Source organism: Eurytemora carolleeae, unplaced genomic scaffold (assembly GCF_000591075.1).
Source record: "Eurytemora carolleeae unplaced genomic scaffold, Eaff_2.0 scaffold325, whole genome shotgun sequence".
Taxonomy (NCBI): Eukaryota; Metazoa; Arthropoda; class Copepoda; order Calanoida; family Temoridae; genus Eurytemora; species Eurytemora carolleeae.
Window position 1 is genome coordinate 134,833 of NW_019396214.1, and position 21,856 is coordinate 156,688.

The 21,856-nt window shown below is 32.7% G+C and overlaps 1 protein-coding gene and 2 long non-coding RNA genes across 3 annotated transcripts; 2 read left to right on the forward strand and 1 right to left on the reverse strand.

Moving 5' to 3' along the window:
- Window positions 1-460: 460 nt before the first annotated feature.
- On the forward strand, window positions 461-2,238 carry LOC111698341 (uncharacterized). Its single transcript, XR_002764518.1, has 2 exons — window positions 461-514; window positions 1,347-2,238. It is a non-coding gene; the product is annotated as an uncharacterized LOC111698341 (long non-coding RNA).
- Window positions 2,239-13,834: 11,596 nt separating this feature from the next.
- LOC111698344 (uncharacterized) lies at window positions 13,835-15,592 on the reverse strand. The gene is made up of 2 exons (XR_002764519.1): window positions 15,518-15,592; window positions 13,835-13,944 (listed from the first exon to the last, which is right to left on the reverse strand). It is a non-coding gene; the product is annotated as an uncharacterized LOC111698344 (long non-coding RNA).
- A 3,108-nt stretch (window positions 15,593-18,700) lies between these two features.
- LOC111698334 (cytochrome P450 2C31) lies at window positions 18,701-20,891 on the forward strand. Its single transcript, XM_023468651.1, has one exon. The coding sequence runs from the start codon at window positions 19,016-19,018 to the stop codon at window positions 20,537-20,539; it is 1,524 nt and encodes a 507-aa protein (XP_023324419.1). The 5' UTR covers window positions 18,701-19,015; the 3' UTR covers window positions 20,540-20,891.
- The last annotated feature ends 965 nt before the right edge of the window (window positions 20,892-21,856 follow it).

The window sequence follows — 21,856 nt, forward strand, 5'->3', positions numbered from 1 at the left end:
TCAGACTGTTTTTCAAAACGTTTAATTAGTTTAAATATTGAAAAAACGTGAGTTTGTGCCACAAACTCTGATTCTCTAATCCCTATATCTTAGATATTTCTAACTCTAAACTCTGCTAGATAAAAAGAGATTGTGGCAAAAACTCTTAATTCCTTTACAATTCAAATCAATTAAGTAATTATTTCATTCCTATAATTTTCAGAAGACTAAAAAGCCGAATTCTTTTTTTACAAAAGATTGCTATTGATTTTTTACATACAATAAATTAATAATCATCAGCAGACACATAATTTGTTTTTAGATTTATTTTACTTGAATAAATGAATAATTATTTTGTAAAATAACAATAAAAAATTACCAATATTAGAAAATCAAAGAACAACAAATATAAACAAAAATGTGTTTGCACTAAAAACTATGTTTTAATTTATTTGCAAAAATTTTTACAGGATATATTTATATTTAGGTTTGGCAAGTGTACTTCTACTTTTGCGAAAGTATCAATAATAGAAAGGTATTTTTTTCAAATGTATTTCCTAATTTTTTCTCATAATTCGGAACTGATGACTCGTCTCAATCTTAGATATTCAAAATGTTGATTATTTGATCAACTAGAATTTATAGCTTTAAACATCAACGTCTACGACATCAAATTGCAAAAATAAAAGAATTTAAAAATAAAAAGTTGAGGCGAATAATCCTAATCAGTTTATCTACTTACGATTTTTTCTTTAATTCCAGTTGGATTCCCCCAAATGAAAAGATGAATAAAACATTTACAAAGTATATTAAAATCAAGAAAAAAAATCAGTACAGATTAATTAAAGGATACTTTTTTTAAAATTTCTTTTTTCTTTTTTATCAGCCAGCCCTTGTATAAATAACAATTGTGACAAAATTCTGTTTTCTCTTTATTTGTCATGGTCATAATAAATTCAACGCTGGTTGCACATCAGGAATTTACTGTGTTTACATGAAAAAGCGCAAAATTTTTGCAAAGGAATTGAGTTTTTGCAGTCACAAAGTCTGATTTTCTAATCCCTACATCTTTGCAACGCGATGTGGTATACCTTTGTTATTTAAAAGTATGATTATATGTTATATCAAATAATCTATGTTTGAAAGATATAGAGAGTAGACAATTTGAGTTTGGGACAAAGACTCAATTTCTTTGTCAAGATATTCTTACCATATTTATTTTGTTGATAAAACAATAATTATAAAAATGTTACTGAAAGCATTTAAAATTTTGAATTAAATAATTCTGTCAGAAAAAGTTTGTTGTAAGTTGCTTATACCACTCTGACCAACAAAGGTTTAGATACTTGATAACTCATATTTTTCAGATGTAACTCCAACATTCTTCAATTCAAACATTTTAAAACCATCAAGAGAGAAAAAACAAACAATGGTCACTCAGCAGTTAAAAATCAAACTTTTTCCAGTTTTGAATGACTTTGTGAAAGTGCGCGGAACTAACTCATCATTGAAGATACATCACTCTTCATTTCGTTCAAAAGAAGTGCCAATCAGTGCCATTCCTACCGTCCTCCTCCTTTGAACGCTCTGCCATCCCTCCCTCCCTCTTACCTTTAACGCTCTGCCACCCCTACCTCCCTCCTCCCTGGGACGCTCTGCCATCCCTACCTCCCTCGATCCTCCCTGGGAAGCTCTGCCAGTCCTACCTCCCTTCTCCATGGGACGCTCTGCCATCCCTACCTCCCTCCTCCCTGGACGCTCTGCCATCCCTACCTCCCTCTTCCCTGGACGCTCTACCATCCCTACCTCCCTCTTCCCTGGACGCTCTGCCATCCCTACCTCTCTCCTCTTTTCTCTGTAGTATGCCTGATCTCTATAATCAAACATTTTAGGTGATTTGGTAAAATGTGGACAAAACCTTGATTTATTTAATTTTTTAAATAGCAGAATGTTCACAAAGCAAGGATTTTTCTTTGTTCATTACTTAGAATTCTTCCTTTTACAAAAACAGCTTCTCTTTATTCATAATCTCATATTTTGAATAGCATTTTTAGCGTCGCTACTACTCTATTGAATGCGAAACAAATTAGCGAAAAAATGAAAGCCAAAATTCCCTTTTTCTGAAAAATTATGATTGAGGATTCCTTTACACTGATATATGTCTTACCTCTTGATATGTTACATGTATGTAACTAAATGGTTTTTAGATAAATGTTGGGTGATGGATTTTTAGATTGATTTTTGCCCTTTGACTGAAATTTAAAAAAAAAAACCAATGTCGGCTCGATAAATGTTTATTGATTGTATTAAGTGTTTAGGATTTGCTAGCGGAAAATAATACAAACCTAATACATGTGTTTTTCTCTTTAAAAACACGAGTCTTATCTGAAGATCGTTAAAAGTCCCTTTTTTCATTAATTAGTCAATCTGAATAAAGATTAGCAGAAAAATTTAGATGGAGTAAATAATGCCATGAATAAATGATTCCGATTCTTCTGAAAATGGATCCTAAACACTGATATTTAGTGATGGAAACCCCATAATATTGTCAGCTGAAAACCTGTTAAATGTTATCTACACATTCCATTTCGATTCAATTGTTCAGAGACTGATAATTTCTTGCTCAACATATTTCTTCTTCAAGATAAAACCTTGTTTGATGCAAACAGTTTTCTGAAAATGTATTTGCTAAAGGACTGTTCACGTTATTTCAAGTGATCCTCAATTTAAAAAAAACGGCCTGCCCGATTCACAACAACACCATAAAACTTTCGTTCTAGCGAAAGCAAAGGCAGAAATCCTTGTTTTTCTATCTAAAAAATGGATAGGTTTCCAATGCGGTCTTCACTGTTTACAGGTTACAGTTGTAAATTTTGCGTGCAAAAATTAACATGTGGGTCACTTGAAATTCGTGCACAGTCTCTTAAAATGTAAATCTTATTGTGTATATATATAGTTCTGTACCTGACTTCATGTCTCAACTCTATAAAGGTTGCAACCTTTTTTTTGAAAACCAAAGATTTGAGATACGCATTTTTCGATTTCTATGTACATACATGTACAAACATTGTACAAACCGTTTGGAAGTAAATTGTTTGAAATATTTTTTTTCGATTTCTATGTACATACTTGTACAAACATTGTACAAACCGTTTGTAAGTAAATTGTTTGAAATATTTTTTTCGATTTCTATGTACATACTTGTACAAACATTGTACAAACCATTTGTAAGTAAATTGTTTGAAATATTTTTTATAAATGTACAATTGATATTGTTGGCCCAGATTTAAAATGATCACACAAATAAATACATTAAAGAAGAAATTGATGGTTGTTTTTTCTTAGTTCATGAGTATAAGTAGAATCTAATGTTTTTTGAAACTTAAGCAATTCTAAAAAAAATTTTATAACAATAATTTTATGAACATCATAGTATCTATGAGCATATTACCGTGCTTAAAATATTTTAGGTTAATATAAAAAAACTTAGGGTTCTTCCATACAAACCCTAAAGCTCTTTTCTTTGTAACGTGAAGTAGGGGACTGGGGGAGGGGGGAATTCTAAAGAGGGGTGGGGCCAATATACAGGTGGGGGGGTTGTTGTTAAAAATTAAATCAACAAAGAACTTAGTTTAAGGTGTAAAGAGAGAATGAACAAAAACATTATAAATGAAAAAAAAAATTTTAAAAATGAATAAAAAAGTTTTGAGACATTTTTGAAAGGTAATTTTATTAAAACATTTGTAAAAACTGTATCTGTATTTACAACTATAAATCTCTACAATGAAATAAAGTCTCGAAAATTATAATTAATAGATTTGAACTGAAAATTATGCAAAATCATGTGCCCCACCTTTATTTACGTGTTAGGTAGTTGGCACTGGACCAGAATTTAAGATTTTCCGGTTTTTATCTTTGTTTCTTAACTTAAGTTTTTCTGATCTAATAAATCCTGATTTTAGGTTTAAGATTCCCGATCCTAGGTTTCCTAATCCTTGGTTTTCTAATCCTAGGTATCCTAATCCATTGTTTTCTAATCCTAGGTATCCTAATCCTAGGTTTTCTAATCCTAGGTATCCTAATCCTAGGTTTTCTAATCCTAGGTATCCTAATCCTAGGTTTTCTAATCCTGGGTATCCTAATCCATTGTTTTCTAATCCTAGGTTTCCTAATCCTAGGTTTTCTAATCCTAGGTATCCTAATCCTTGGTTTTCTAATCCTAGGTATCCTAATCCTAGGTTTTCTAATCCTAGGTATCCTAATCCTAGGTTTTCTAATCCTAGGTTTCCCAATCATAGGTTTTCTAATCCTAGGTATCCTAATCCTTGGTTTTCTAATCCTAGGTTTCCTAATCCTAGGTTTTCTAATCCTAGGTATCCTAATCCTTGGTTTTCTAATCCTTGGTTTTCTAATCCTAGGTTTCCTAATCCTAGTTTTCCTAATCCTAGGGGTCCTAAGCCTATGTTTCCTAAGCCTAGGTTTCCTGATTTCCAGTTCTAATATTCCTCATATGTTGTTTTCTGATCTAAGGTTTCTTTGATTTTAGGTTTTTCTGCAGAAAGCGCTCCTGATCTAATTTTTGTTTCTCTAAAACTTCAAACCTAAAGTAAATTTAATCTGACACAAGAATGGGGGGATAGGTATATGAACTGTAGAGTAACTGGTTGTTGCTGCGCAGTTAATATGGTTACCGCGCCCAATACTCAGCTTTCTTCATTTTAAAGTTCATCCTTTCAGAGGTATGTAATACAAGGAGGGGCTTCTGGGGCCCAACCCCCTCAAATATTAATGAAGTCTGTAGTTTTCAGGGGTTTTCAGGCCCCCACAGGTGCTGAGCCCACCTCCCTGAAAAAAATGAAAGGTCCTACTCGGACAAATTTCTGTATACGCCGTTGTAATATATATATATTTGTTGTGGGACGGGGTTGGGTGGGTGGAGGGTTGAGGGCGGGGGATAAAAAGATGAATTAAAAGATTTACAGATAGTTAGAAAAGAAATTTAGTATTTGCCAAAAACTCAAATTTTTATCTCTTTATCTCTGCATTCCAATATCGTAGACCTTATACATTTCAAACTATGAATTCTGTTAGGTAAAATAATTTAAAAATGGAATATCGAAGGTTTACACCAGCACATCTATAACTTTCTTTTTAATTATTATTACTTATTAAGGATCAGAATACTTTAGTTTGAGGCAAAAACTCAATTTCTTTGCGATATTTTTCAGTGTTACTTTTTTATATTTAATTACTAGAAACATTGTACATTGCAATACAAATACGTTATACGACCTTTGATAATTCAAATTATGAATTTTGTTAGATCAAATAGTCTAAGTTTTAATTTTTATCAAATGTTTACACTACTAGGTTGCAAATAATTAGTAATTAGAAATTTTTAGTTTGGGGCAACAACTTCATTTACAAAATAATCACCATTTTGTTATGAATCGAAAGCAGTCTATAGACAGGTTGTGGACAAACAGACGTCAATTTGGAAACAAGTTTATTATATTAATTATCGAGACCTTTGCATGCCCTGGCTGATAAACACTCAGTTCCATAATATTATGCTAAATCTTTTTTTATATTTTTTAGCCCTTGAAATTCGGTTAAACAAAAACAAACATTGAAAACATGTAATACATTTTGTTCACTTGTTCCACTTTTAAACCACGAAATGTCCTATCATTCACTGTTTCAACTTATTAGGCAAGTTAACAGTTTTTTTTTAATGGGTTGAAAAAAGACATTTTGGAAAACAAAAAAGATTCTATGAGATCTATAAAAGAGGATATGCGAGAAATTTCAAAGATTCTAGGCCGAAACCATCGATTTTTTCAAAAGATTAATAATTAAAAATTGTTCACAAGGGATTTTTCAAGGTGTAAATAACAGCAATTTCATTAAATAAATCTGTTTTTAACAAAACTAAAACCAATTAACAAGTTTTAATGAGATTTTTGCAAATTTTTTGATAGAATTTTTTTTTAAATATTGTAAGAAAAATTCAATTTTTGCGGTCAGATTTTTATTTACATTTGCATAATATCCTGGAACTGAGTGTAGGAATGAAAATATCCATGTTTTTATTTTTCGAAACAAATGCTCCTCTAAAATGCATCTGTCTTATGTTTCATGGTGAGATTGGGCAAAATGAATAAATACTGATAGTATTTTGATTTGCAAACATTGTATCAATTGTAGCTTGCATTGATTTAAAATGATTTCATTAAATTGATAATAATTGTGCCAGGTCCAGGGAGTGTTGATTTACTTGATTACTCTCTACGGACGATGACCTGACCCCTGGACTGCGCGGGCCACTCCAGCTATCCTCAACATGCTCCTACCTGGGGCTCTGAGGATCATCACTCAAGTATCCAAGTAAGTAAGTAAGTATAATTAACAGTTAAAAAAGATGACAAAACGTATTTTTTTTCAACGGAGAATTTCGTTTTTTTCCTGCTCAAAATTTCATTAAACTTGCTTGTTTTGATGTTTTTAAATGTTTAAATTTTTAACTTCGTGCCGTTAACGCCGTTAATTCTGTAGTAACGGTACCTTTAAAGACTGGAGCTGGAAACCGTTGTCTCTGAAGCCGTTAATAGTATTGAGATCGTTAACTAACGGTGATTTAAAAAACGGAAAATACCGTTAACGAAATAAAGTTTACCCTCTAAAACTAACGACTACCTGAGATTTTATTTTAAAAACGGTTGGGACTAACCGTTAACGAAACGGCTTGAAAAAGTTGGAACCTGCCCAGCCCTATGACCAAATAAGAATGAAATTAATCTGAATACGGTGGATATTATTGCTTGATCACAAGATTCGCAAAACAAGTTCTGACTAATGAACCAAGTAATTTTGAACAACAAAAAACTATAATCCGTGCCTAAGTAAATTGAGCATCTCTTGTTACGAAAAAATTGGATTATCCTGCGCTTTTATACACAGGGGTCCCGTGAAACAGGACAAAGATTTAATGTAAAAAAACGGTTACATGACTTTAAAGATGATCAGGTGGTACACATCATTGTTGAAAACTTTTAATTCTTAAACTTTTGTGACAATCATTTGGCAATAGATAGACTAAAAACAGTCTTAAAAAATGTCATGTTTACTAGGACACCCTGTAGTTTGTTTTGGCTGAGTAAGGACTATCAATTCAGTTTAAAGTTTAACCAACAGACCGTGGAAATTCACGTGTCCCTGTGGTAAAACTTAAGCTTATGCAATTTATGATTTTTCAGAGCTGAAAACTTTAGAATTGTGGATATCGAGATCAGTGCTTGATCCTTTCTTTCTCTTAATCTGGAGGCTAACCTAATCTTGTGTTTGTAACGTGAAAAGTATGTAAAATTCAACCAATCAGAGTGGAGTAACAAAAGCCGGGAAATTAAGAGTGTCCACATTGGATATTTAGATTAAACAGTCTGGATTAAAGGTATCCCATTCTTAGGTTCCCAACTTTTGGTGAATTTTAAATTTTTTATAAATCCAAAAAATATACTGTACCTTAAACTAACCAGAGCTAAAAACTTTAAATTGGATACCCTTAATCCTGATCGCTTAATCTGAATAACAACTGTGGAAACTTCTAATTTTCTTTTTTTATCAACTCTTGTTGGATATCACATATTCTACTACATGTGATAAAGATACGTTTGATTACAAATAAAGATAAATGCTATATCGATAAGCCTAATCTCCGATTGAAATAATGTCAACTGTTCCCGAGCTGTCTTTTAGAGCATTTAAACAAATATAATTTAATCATGTTAATATAAAAAACATATTTTATCACATTTAAACACTTATAGTCTATTTTTACATTTCCTTCGCAAATATTTCTTCATTTGATTTACATTAATATGAATGTAACCAATGCCTTACTCCAATAGTTCTTTAGGTATGCATTAATCCAGATACAACCCTTTCTTCTCCAATCTCCCTCTACTCTGATTTTCTCTAGTTTGGCACTTCCTGCAGGAATTGACATTTTCTCTCCTGACCACAGTGTTCACTCTCTCTTACTTCCGGGATATGATTTACAGTAAGGGGCTCTGTCAGGACTTTCTCCGATTTCCAACAGGTAGGGATTGCTTGCACATATTTCTTTCACACTTTATCTATATCCTCCCTTATTCATAATTGGTAATGGCGAGCCTGTCACACTACATAACCTGGCTAATCTTTCCAGACCTAAACTTCCTGTCACTTATTTTGCTTCTTGGTCTAAGCAGGAAATGGACACTTCCTGTAGTAATAAAAACTTCATGCCAGAATTCACCGCATGATTTAGCCCTTCTATCACTATAAGTTCCACTTCTAAAACTCAATCTAACCCATCTCGGTAAAACTTGATATTTTCTCCTTTCCCTATTACTTTGAAACCTTTCCCTCCTTTCTCTGTTATACCCTGACGAGCATTGCTATTTCCTGACATTTTTCTTCCTATTAATGTACCCTTCACCAGATTTCCTGTATCTACCAATGCTAAACAATAACCGTAATGCTTGAAGAGCTTGAGGCCTTAAACTACCTATTAACTCTGGATTAAAAGTTCAGACATTTGAATGATTAGAGATGTTTATTAATTCATAATTATTTTTTTGACAAAGTTATGTTTTTTCATCTCTAGAGTTGCCAACTGCCTGCTGTTGGAACTCTCTATGGAAAACCCGCATCTGTTGATAGGTTCTTGATCATCTATTTAATATCCGCCCTTTCCCCGCCTCCTCTTCTTCCATCATCTATTCCTCCATTATTCTGCTTCTCTCCTCTGCATTCCCGTCAAATATGTCCTGCTTTTCCACAGTAATAACAGAAAAAAGGCTTTGGTTTGTACTTTCCTTCTTCCAGTTTGGATTCTTCTTTTTCCATTCTTCATACTTCCTACAATCCTTCTTCTGATGACCGGTTTTCTTGAAGAAACAGCCATTTCCAGTCTGCATTGAATTGACATCTCCTTAACTATCTTTTTCTTTTTTTTCTGATTCATCTAACACAAAACCAGGCATTGCATTTACATCCATGGGAACTGTTTCCCATATCTCATCCATTTTTGTGCCGTTGCCCTCTGTCTCAAAACTATATGTGCTCCTTAATCCAGCCAGATAATGGGAAGGGACCCTTGGGTCTGCATTGTTCGTTCTTAAGTTGACGAACTGATGATCCATCACTGCCTTGATCTCTTGGCTGGAGCATATGCTTGTACCCAATTTGGCGGTGTAATAGTTCCGGGGATCTTCATTTTTTCTTGTTTCCTGTCTAAGTATTACTGTTTCATGCCTTTTTAGCGACGGCTAAATAAAAGACGAAAGTCAAAAAACAACTAGTATATTTTTACATGAAATAGAACAAAGAAAACGAGAATACTAAAAATGGCGACTTTTATATATATTACATGAGTTTAGATCAGGTAGGTACTTGCAGACATTACGGCGGAAAGTACGACGACTTGTCCGCCACACCTTCCTAGTTTTTTCTTGTGAGAATTTCTTCAACAGCTCTGTGAAAAACTCTCCTGTCTCATAGTTCTCAAATGCTAATCCTGTATGATGCAACAGTACTATCTGTTGTCTAGCTGATCCAGTGATACAAGACAACAGCATCTTTTTCACTGCTTTATTTGTTGCTGCACTGTTACTGTTTCTTCTAACATAGTATCTCCTTCTAAGGTTTCAGTTAAACCAGGGTCACACTGTACATTTCTTCCTTGGAGCTAGGAATCATAGGTCTCACCACAGCCACTACTTTTGTAGCCAATGTCTTACTCCAATAGTTCTATAAGTACATATCAATTCAGATACAACCCTCTCTGTATTCTTAAGTATCTATCAATTCAGATACTCTCTCAAACTCTATACTCTCTGCCGAGAACTAATACCTTTGACTGTAATAAAACAGAGTTTCTATCCAGCTAAACTATACGTTAAGTCTAAGGTACAGATAAAGATTAAAACTGACAGATAATACAGTGGGGTATTTATAAAGTAATATATAAACATTTAGGTTCAGGTTTCCAAGATATGGGGGTTATTACTTTATTTATTACATGTAAATATTATATAATACTGATACTATGTAATATATGATTAATAAGAGAAAAAATTTGTTCGTTATTTAATTTCAAATCAGAATTAAATTAAAAGAATTTTACAACGATTTACAACGGTACCCTTTAGACCGTTGACTAATCAACTGGAAATAAAGATTCATTTGAAATTACGTCTTTAGTCCCTTTAAGCAGTAAATTGGACTGTCGTAGATTTACTAATACAAACAAATGCCTTTTAAAACATGATATTTTAAATCTTGTGAATAGTCATTCCGTGTCATGAGATGATTTTTCAGATTGCAAATTGTTGACTAGAATAAGAACTATAAAACCAACTACGAACCACCATATCTGATGCGTCAATGCTGTGTACTGCACTGTACTCTAGCACCGTTTCTGGGCAAACTAAGTTTTTTATATTGCTCCCAGAGCCCGAAGTTTGAAAGATTATCGTTAAATAAAACTCCCGAGTTTCCTTTTTTGGGTCTTAACAAGTATGGGGTTAGGCAGTTTTGTGAATATCAATATTTTTGTAATGAAATTTTATTTTATTTCAGTTTGTTTACATTCTCCTTTTTTTCGAATATCTTAGATCAAAATCTACACAAATGTTAAGACCCCAAAAAGGAAACTCAGGAGTTTCGTTCAACGATATACTCTTTTAAAGTTCGGGCTCTGGGAGTAATATAACCCATAACCGGTGCTAGAGTACAGTGCAGTACACAGCATTGACGCATCAGATATGGTGGTTCCTAGTTGGTTTTCGTTCAACGATATACTCTTTTAAAGTTGGGGCTCCGACAGTATATAGTACACAATTTGCAAACATTAGAGTTGGGAGTTCCAAGTGTAGTTCCTTGCATAAAACTTTCAAATAAAGAGTCAACATTTACCAATAATTGTGTCTTGATGCTGCAAAGTAAACATAAGAAAATGTTTAATGATGTTACAAATATCATTAACTATTAAATTTATATATAAGAGTATTATACTTTTTGGTTTGTATTCAATAAACCGGGCGGTCAGAAAGTATCGTTGCAATTTTCAGTGACCTTATAATTTACAACAATACTCCTTATTGGTAACCTCCTGTAAAGTCAATATTAAAAAAGTCTTTGGAAAAAAGTCCTAATTTCTGACACTTCAAAAGTCCTACGGTTTAAATGACATGAGTTGAAAACTTTAGAATGGTTGATATCGAGATCAATGCTTGATCCTCTCTTTTAGCTTCAAGATTAATTTAGTCTTTAGGTTAATTTCTAGAGATTACAGATGTTCTCCTGAACTTTTGAAAAACCGTTCTTTATTTTTCCCGCATTTTTTGTGTTGATAGTGTCATGTCAATTAATAATAGATTGAACGAATTTAAGATTTTATATGCTCCAAAAGCCGGCTTTTGAACAGCTGTCTTTAGTTCTATCGAATGTTATACCAATCGATATAGCATCATGTCTGTAATTGTTATAAAACAAAACAAAACTTTTATACAGTAGGGGTTGCAAAAGAGAGGACTAAGAAGAAAAACAAAAGTGAACGTGTTCATTGGATACTCAGATTAAGCGATCGGGATTAAGGATATCCCATTCAAAAGTAATTGTCAGAATTTAATCCAAGCCAGTAAAAACATCTCCGAGACGGATTGCAAGGGCTCGGAAATCATAACACGAGGCTTATGGAGGCCCTACACCCCTACCTCGATGTTTTGAAAAAGGGAATATGAAAGGGTTCTTGAACCTCGGGAACTGGAGCAAGTGGGGAGGAATAATAAAATAATTAAGAGTTAAAAATTCCATAATTATGTTAATGTTTATACAACAGGGTGAAAATAATTCCTTTTTTATTCCAAAATATTTTTATTTACATATAATTACAGCTCATTTACATACAGGGTTATTAATGATGAAGATGCCTTTAAAAACAAAAATATATGTTTTTATTCTAAAACGAACAACAATGTTTTCCCGTTTTTCGTTTGTTGACGTATTTTTTTTGTCCATCAACCTTATAAATGTATGGATGTTTGTCGTTCTATCTATCTCTCTGTTGTCTGCCTGTCTTGGTGACTGTTTGTCTGTCCCAATGTCTCTTTGTTTATCAACTATATATCCTTCTCCTAGTACTACATACTGTTTTAAAGGGAGTGATCGGCAATGTATATGTAGTATTGTGGACAAATTTTTAGGATTCATTTGAGACATAATAAACGTTTCTACGACGTATATTTACTGAGTTTGAGCGCAAAGTCGACGTTCAAAATCATCAATTTGAGCGGGTACGTTTCGAAAATCGTTATTTTTTAATTATTGAATAACAATGACAAAAAATGTAACAAAATTCTACAGTAAACTAATTAGTTGTTTAAGGACAGGCTGAGAAAATAAAAATTAACTCGTATCATCGAAAATAAGTAATCTTATTCAATTATCAGTTTCTATATTACATAGATTTTCTGAAATTTTTATTGAAAAGACGACATTTGAAGAATTGGTATACATCTGCGAATAACAAATGCAGAGATAATAAGAAATTCAAAATAATGATGAAAACAAAAGAATTGATTGTAACATTGATTTATTGACAAATTTCTTTTGAGAAGTATGTTCTGAAACATCTAATTAGTTTACTATAGAATTTTTACTGTATTTTTCGTCGTTGTTCATTGAAAATAAAAAACGATTCTGGAAACCTACCCACCCAAATTCATAATTTTTAACGTCGACTTTGCACTCAAATTCAGTAATTGTACTTTGTGGAAACGTTTTTAGGTGTCTCAAATGAATCATAAAACAAATGTCTACAATATTGCATACTTAGTTCAACAACCATACATCGCCAGTCATTCCCTTTAAGCTATGTTTTGCATTGGAAATACACGCATGCTATTTTAAATAGAAAAATGAATAAAAAAATTCAATGCACAGATTATTTCTGAAAAAATTGAAAGAAAAAAATATTGGTTCTTTTTAAAAAAATTTCAATACATTCGTTTTAAAGAAATTTAGTTTCTACAATTCGGGGAAATGATTTCCACGTTTAATTAGAAAACAGAAATTAAAAATAAATTTTACAGGTCTTAATCAATATTTACAAAAATATTATTCCAAATAAAAACTTAAAAATCTGCTTTAGCCAATTCTAAAATCATTTATTTTTAATTATTTACGCATTCAAACCTGTTTAATTCTTCGCGAGGTTAGATCCTATCTCTGACTTTAGTTTGGATAAAAATTCAAAACTAAAAATACAAGTTTATAATTTTATCTGTTTTTATAAGCTTCACGATAAGATGATTACTATATTATTAAGAGAAATTAAATTGTAATACTAATTTCTAAAAACAGGGTAGTGTATAGTTCCAATCTGGGAGCATCGTTAATCTTGAATGCTTGACCTCAATTCATTTTATTACACAAAAAAAAATGATATAAACATACTTTTGTGGACTTCAGGCGCCATATAAATCCACCAGATGAAAAACATTTTTCTTAAATTTTACAAGTTTTCTTACATTATGCAATAGAGTTGGACTGAGGTTTTGCAACAAACTCTGATTTTCAAATCCCCAAATCGTAGACCATTTCAAACTACAAATTATTTTAAAATTTATAATCTAAGTGAGCTAGATCTCAAAGGTCTACACCATTAGGTTGTAAAGATATGTGGATTTGTAAATTTTAGTTTGGGGCAAAGACTCGATTCCAAGTTAGTTTTCTAAACATTGAGCAAAATTTGGATTATAAAAGAAAATAAAGGCTAAAAAATCTAACCTTTCCTGAACGAAGCATTTGAAAATTTTTGCAGTATTTAATTTCTTATCAGAGTTAACTTTTATCACATTGAAATAATACTTTTTGAATTCCTTTCCTGTCCTAGCCACAGTGCTCGGCCAAGAAATTGCCCTAAAAACAAGAAATATTTAATCTGTTTTTTTAACCAAATTGTTCAGTCATTTGTATTGTTTAAATGTAAGTCCAACTTCCAAGCAAACAATGACGAACAAGTGTAGTACAGAATAGTATAAAACAAACTCTACTAACTAACTAACTAACTAACTAACTAACTAACTAACTAGCTAACTAACTAACTAACTAGCTAACTAACTAACTAACTAACTAAATAGCTAACTAACTAACTAACTATCTGCTTAACTAACTAACTAACTAACTAACTAACTAACTGACTAACTAACTAACTAACTAACAAACTAACTAACTAACTAACTTGATTAACTAACTAACTAACTAACTAACTAACTAACTAATTAGCTTACTAACTTGACTAACTAACTAACTAAATAGCTAACTAACTAACTAACTAACTAACTAACTAACTAACTAACTAACTAACTAACTAACTAACTTGACTAACTAACTAACTAACTAACTAACTTGACTAACTAACTAAATTGACTAACTAACTGACTAACTAATTAAATGGCTAACTAAATAACTAACTAACTAACTAACTAACTTACTAACTAACTAACTAACTAACTATAACTAACTAACTAACTAACTAACTAAATAACTAACTTGACTAACTAACTAACTAACTAATTAAATGACTAACTAAATAACTATCTAACTAACTAACCAACTAACCAACACACTAACTAACTTACTAACTAACTAAATAACTAACTATAACTAACTAACTAACTAACTAACTAACTAAATAACTAACTAACTAATTAACTAGCTAACTAAATAACTAACTAACTAACTAAATAACTAACTAACTAACTAACTAACTAACTGGCATAACTCTTTTCGAAACTAAACTAAACAATAAACTAATTAAATAAACTAAACAACTAAAAAAATGTATTTTTTAATTATCTTAAAACTTAAAATACAATTTGGGATTCTGCTTTTATACTACTTCTCTGGTATGCTAGAGGATTTTGTGCAGGAGGAAAAAAGTCTCATCCTTTTCTGTACACTGTAAATATCAAAAATAGGAATCCAAAGCACTCCGGACTCCCACAACTTATTTTTGTTCTTTTCAGAATATAAAATATCATATCATAAAATATCATAGTTAAAAATGTGTGCTGAGCTCCTTTATGGTCAAATATATGGCACTGCAGAGTAAAATTACATGCACTGTATTTCTAACACCCAACAACGAGTTTTTTAAGTAGTCTGCCTGAAATCTATGTATTCCTTTTTGTAGTATAAGTAGGGTTTCCAACGCGCGCAAGTTGATTTTACTTAACCGCAACAAAAGTATGAAATGTGAATTTTATTAAAATTCGAAATGTAAAGATTGAGAAAATATAGAGCCTCTTAATATAATTATTTCTAGAAAGTAGAAATTTACAAAATATGAAAATACAATGCTTATCTGGGATCTGTTTAAGTTTTCGTTAGAAACATTAAAAAAAACTCTCAATTTTAACCCCATCCCTACTAGGGAAAACCGGGGTGCGCTGGGAGGGAGAGTCAATTTGACCCCCTCCCCTCTAAATACCATGTTTTATGTCCAAATATGACAAATGATACATCATAAGAAAGCTCGCATTCTCTCATTTTAGAATCTGCAAAAACTGACAACTTTCAAAACTTTAATTTAATATAAAAAATATAAACTTTTTTTTTAAATCTTCAAAAACTATTTAGATAGTTATGCAAGTTATATCTGTAAAAAAATAACTGTTTCTCATGTGGATAAACTTAAACTTTGCTATCTTCTTCACCCTGTAATTCATAAACATGATTCTAATATTGTATGTTACCCTCTGTTACAACCATCCCGCTGAGTACCCTCCCTTTCCCTTCTACTCTTCCACCCCCTCCTTACTTTATTCATGATTTATCATCATTGTTTTGTTTAAATGTACACTGTACTACAGTGTACATCAATCTATTTATTTACAATTCTTATTCGCTTATATATGCGGGTCCAAACTACATAGTAAATTGTGATTTGTTATTTGTATTATCTCGTGCTTTGTAGTTGAATAAAAATATGAATTTTTTTTGCAAAATCCAGTTTTATAGTTAAAATGTTTGCAAATTTAAAAATGTCCAACAAATGATAAAATGTTATATTGAGAATAACTAAATGCCAATTTATTTTGACGGGTTGTAAACAAATCAAATTTGCAAAATTTCTTTGCAAAACTGTGCACATGTGTGCAATCCGTTTCCTTATGTCATAGGCTTTCCAAAAAGCTGAAAGTTATTAAACTCTGACAACAAAGTGGATCAGTACAAAGATTTAGTTTGTTACAAGAAAAAGTAGTCATTTAGGCAGTATGTCCTGAGGACTCAGGCAGTTAGTATAAAAGTCCGGTTTTAGACCTAATGGGAGGGCTATGGGTATTCCGGTTTTAGACCTAATGGGAGGGCTATGGGTATTCCGGTTTTAAGAAAAGTAAGAAAATTTCAACAGCCTCCCACCAATATTTTTCGAGTTATGTAAAAAAAACTACAGCAGGAATAGAGTTTAGATTTAATAAAAAAATTAATAAATATTAACTTAAGGTCCTGGAAGGAAAAAATGAGAACTGACTTTTTAACTAGGAATTGAGCTTTTTCTGCAAATTCTGTTTTACTAATCCTAATACCTTTGCAACCCGATGTTGTAGACATTTGATATTTCAAACTATGATTTATGTCAGATCTAACAATCCAAATTTAAAATATCAAAGGTTTAATCCTTCAGGTTGCAAAGATATAGGGATTAGAACACTTGAGATTTTGGAAAAGACTAAATTCCTTCACATTGCAAAGAGTTGGAAACCAAGCTTGCTTTGTAGGATTTTAGGATTTATATAAAAACACTTAAAATTATTTCCTATTTTGAATTTTTATATTTTTCAAAAGGAATTTATTCCGCTTTAAAAATCATTTCCGTAGCGTTAAATTCCGTAGGACAGGGGGTTTCCGGAACCCTTTTTTGCCGGAAAGACAATAATTATATTTCCGGTGAAAACGAAAACGGAATTTCCGGTGAATACTCTTATAGTGTGTAAAAAGTATGTCTTAAAAAATATTTTGGAGCAATAAATAACAAAAGATGTGATTAATAATGGTAATATAAATCCTTGGAAGAAAAAAGTTATTAAAGTCTTTTTTAGTGGTATTCAAAAAAACACATCCAATTTTTTGTCGACATTGAACGAACATTAATATATGTCACATTGTCACCATGCTGTTTCCCCTTGTCATGGAAAAGTTTCTACAACACAATGAGGAAAGAATAATGTATATTTTGAAATTAATATTTTATACCATTGACCATTCATCTTTATAACTGAGCATTAATTTTTACTTATAATACAAAATCACTCATGAAATTACCGGAATTCCATTTTCCAGTTCATCTTTTCCGGCAATTATAATTTCCGCCGGGAAAAAATGTCTGGACTATTAGACACTCTACCCATGATTATCCCTCCCTGTATGTATTTATTAGACACTCTACCCATGATTATCCCTCCCTGTATGTATTTTTTAGACACTCTACCCATGATTATCCCTCCTGTATGTATTTACTAGACACTCTACCCATGATTATCCCTCCCTGTATGTATTTACTAGACACTCTACCCATGATTATCCCTCCCTGTATGTATTTACTAGACACTCTACCCATGATTATCCCTCCCTGTATGTATTTACTAGACACTCTACCCATGATTATCCCTCCCTGTATGTATTTATTAGACACTCTACCCATGATTATCCCTCCCTGTATGTATTTACTAGATTTGGAACAAAGCCATTGCAGGTTACTCTTATGTTACTCCCGCCGTTTACCCGAACTTGGTCGTAAACTACGATTTTAGCCATTCAACTTCGAATCTCAAAATCAAGCTGAGAACATCACCTTTGCTCTCCCAAGTTTCCTAATCAAATTGAGGCAAATCGGTCCAGGTGTTCTTGAGTTATTTTCGTACAAACAAACAAACAGACACCCAAACATAGGAAACAACTTTGTATAAAAAAATAATAAGTTGGCCATGATACGAAATTGCCTCATCTCTTAAATTGCACTTATGGAATGAAATGCTTATGTAAATTATGGATTGCACAATGTTCCCTCTACTGCGTCTGCCCTAGATGCGCAGTGCGAGGCGCGTGCTTACTATTTCTCATGCTTTGTCTGGGCGGAAGCCCAAAGAAGTTACTTGCGCATGCCACGTTCAATTACAAGAGAGAGAGAGAGCCTGTTCTAGCCGCGGCGCTCAACCCCTTAGTCTGGCCTAGCCGCAGTGCTCGGCCCAGAAAGTGTCTGAAACTAGCCTAACCCTAAAATATATATCAATCTCTCTCTTTCTTGTAATTCAACGCGGCAAGTGCTCATAACTACCCTGTGTCTGCCCTAGAGTGCATACACTCTGTGAACTAAGAAACCAGTTATGTAGACCCACAGGCTACAGATTTCACTGCAGCGTTGCCAACGGGGGAATTTTTCCCCAATTTTTGGAAATCTGGGGAATTTCTAATTCAATGGGGAATGGGGAATTCCCCGGGGAATTAATTGAAAATTGGGGTATTCCTTGGAAATTTAAAATTGCTGATATATTTTATAAATTGTGCTTGAAAACAATGAAATTGTCTTAAATTCATAACGTTTTCTGTCATCAATTAGTTTTCAATACAGATGTTATCATGATCTAAACCAAATCTAATTCAGATCAATCAATTTCAAGGCAGCTTTTCCCAAAAATAGCTTTTAAAATATTGAAAATGCTTGATTTTAAGGGATTTTTTATAAGTTGATAACCATTGAAAGCACTTTTATTACTTGTGTATTCAGTACTATAAAAAACAGGGAATTTTCAAAACAGAAATTGGGAATTATCAGGGAGTTGGCAACGCTGCGCTTCAGTCGTACTCGTGTGTCATGTAACAGTTGTAGAGCGGGAAAGATAATAAACTAAGCCTGAGTTGCAGTGTTACACAGTGCATTCACAGTAGTAATCTTACTTTGGCTGGTGGGTGCAGGATTAAGTGAATCATGTGGCTCCTGTTAGTAATCCTCCTCCTTCTCACCGTCCTGTACTACAAGTGGTCCAGGAAGGAGTTTAGTCTCCTGCCTTCTCCAGGGGCTTGTCTGCCCCTGATAGGTCACTACAAGATATTAACCAATGGTTCAGATCCAGCAAACCTCATTTGGGATTTATACAGGAAATATTCATCAAATGGAATGATGCTTTTGAATGTTTTTGGACTGAATAATGTTTTTGTTGGAGATTTTAACGTGCTGAAGCAAATTTACAATGATCCAAATGTGCAGAACCGAGGACATAATGATTATAGAAAATGTGGAATGGCCAACAAAATTTCCATAGACCGCGGAACTAATCCAGGACCCCTTGCTGGTGTTATCATGAGCCAGGGCAAAGCTTGGACAGAGCAAAGACGAACAGCACTTAAAGTTCTTCGAGACTTTGGTTTTGGCAAATCAACCATGGAGGAGATGATTCAAGACGAAGTTAAGCAGTTTATCGCATATTTGAAACAGACCTCTTGTACACCTATTGATATTGCAGGAAAATTTAACTTGCCCATTCTAAACGCCTTGTGGAAAATCACAGTGGGTGAGAGTTTTGAGTACAGTGATCCCAAACTGATTGAAATTTTGGAGAAATTAACAGAATTATTACAAAAGTTTGCAAAGCCAACTGGTGTTTTTGCTATAGTATATCCATGGCTTTTCAAAATATTTCCAAACTTGTTTCAACGTCAACTTGACATCGAAGTTAACCAAGCAATTGCAAACCTAATGCGTAATAGTATTGAGCAGCACAAGAAAACTCTGGATGTTAACTCCCCTAGGGATGTTATTGATACCATGCTCATTGAGATACAGAACACAACAGACAAAGAGTCAAGCTTTTATCAAGATGTGGGGTATAATCACCTTGTTAACACCCTAATAGATCTTTTTATTGCCGGCTCTGAAACCACATCAACCACACTCACCTGGGCAGTCCTCTACATGGTTAGAGAGCCAGATATTCAGAGAAAGGTTCAAACTGAACTTGATACTGTAGTGGGGGGATCAAGGTTGCCAAGTCTTGCAGATCGACCAAATCTACCGTACACCGAGGCTGTTCTTATGGAGATTCAGAGATGTGCCAATATTGTGCCCAATGGTGTACATCACATGTCAAACAAGCCTGTCCATGTAAATGGAATGATAATTCCAGCCAACACTATGATCAGTCAATGCTTCACTGAAATACTTAAAGGAGATTACTGGGGGGATGGAATGGTTTTTAGACCTGAAAGATTTCTTGATGAATCCGGTACAGTGAAGTTTGATGAGCATTTTATTCCATTCTCTATTGGTAAACGACGATGTCTGGGTGAGACCTTGGCAAAGGCAGAACTTTTTCTGTTCTTTGCTAGTATTGTTCAACAGTTTCACCTTCAACCAGAGATCAGTGGAAAGCTTCCAACAGAGGACTGTATCACTGGAATTACAGTACTTCCAAAACCATTCAAAGTTATCTGCAAGCCTCGGTCTTTAACTTAAAGAACTTTCAAGCTAGGCACTCCTTGCACCAATGGCACAGATAAAATGATGGATATAACCTTGTATTTTTGAAAATTGAGTATTTCCACTGTGGTTTTTCGATAAAATGAGTTAAAGATTTAAATAGAAGAGACAAGTATGGAATTTGACAACCTCGAATTAACCTCATTTCATTTCTCGAACCTCATTAGATTCCTCGAACCTCATTAGATGTACAAATTGTTATGTTACATAGCTCATTATATTTATGAAAGAAAAATGTTTTTTCGTACACATAGAAGATTGTGATCATTATACGTAACAATGTTAACCTTACAAAATAAAAAATATTTAGTTTTAAAACTGAATTTGACAACATTCTTCCATTTTTTTTGGATTAAGAATGCAGTAGTATTACATAAAATTTGAAATTTCAAAGTCCCGATATCCTCATTCTGATATAGTGAAATAAAAAATTTAAATATTTTAATTTAATTTAATAAAATGAAAAAAAGGTTGATTTCAAATTGTCAGGTTCTTTCACAATAGGAAGGTTCCCAGTTTTGTTTAACTTTATTTATTCATCAAAAACCTCATTTTGTGATAAGAAATTATAATTTTCAATCTTTCAAAAGAAAGTTAATATCATGGATGTTAATATCGATAACATTAAGACACAAATCAGTGTTCAACAATTTTGTACGAAGTAAATATATATATTGGAGTATTAAACTAAATAAAATCTGATTTATAAATATAGAATATGTTTTACATGTAGAAAAAAATAACTGAATCAAAATTAGTGCAAATTATGAATGAGAAAAAAATGAAAAATAAGAAAAAAGCACGTCAGTTAAAGCACGGACAAAAATTCGCCAAAATTAAGTGTCAGGCATTCGTCTTCCATAATTTTTTCCGCTTGAATTCTTGGTCATGATTGTATTCAGCCTGACAATGACACGTGATATAAATGTTGAGATAGTTGAAAGTAAGAAAACAGCCGACCCTTTAAGAAAAATTTTTTAGATTTCATGACATAATTCTTGCGATATTTTTATATCACTGGATAATGATTTTTTTCCTCGAATGATTTTATAAAATGAATTTTTATTGGTTTCAGATTCATATGAGAAAAGGATCTTGCTTGAAAAGACTTTAGATCGTTTTTAAACAAATCCCAACCCTACTCTCTAGCACTAGAAAATTGAAAAGACAGCTTTCCAAAGACTTTATCACAGGACCTCAATTCCGAATTTTTATCCCCATGTTTTTATTCTCAAAGATTGTTTCCAAATACTATCATCCGACGCTCTACCTGTGTACATTTGAATATCCGAG

Excerpts from the sequence above, each read along its gene's own strand:
- LOC111698334 (XM_023468651.1), top strand. The coding sequence starts at position 19,016 with ATGTGGCTCCTGTTAGTAATCCTCCTCCTTCTCACCGTCCTGTACTAC.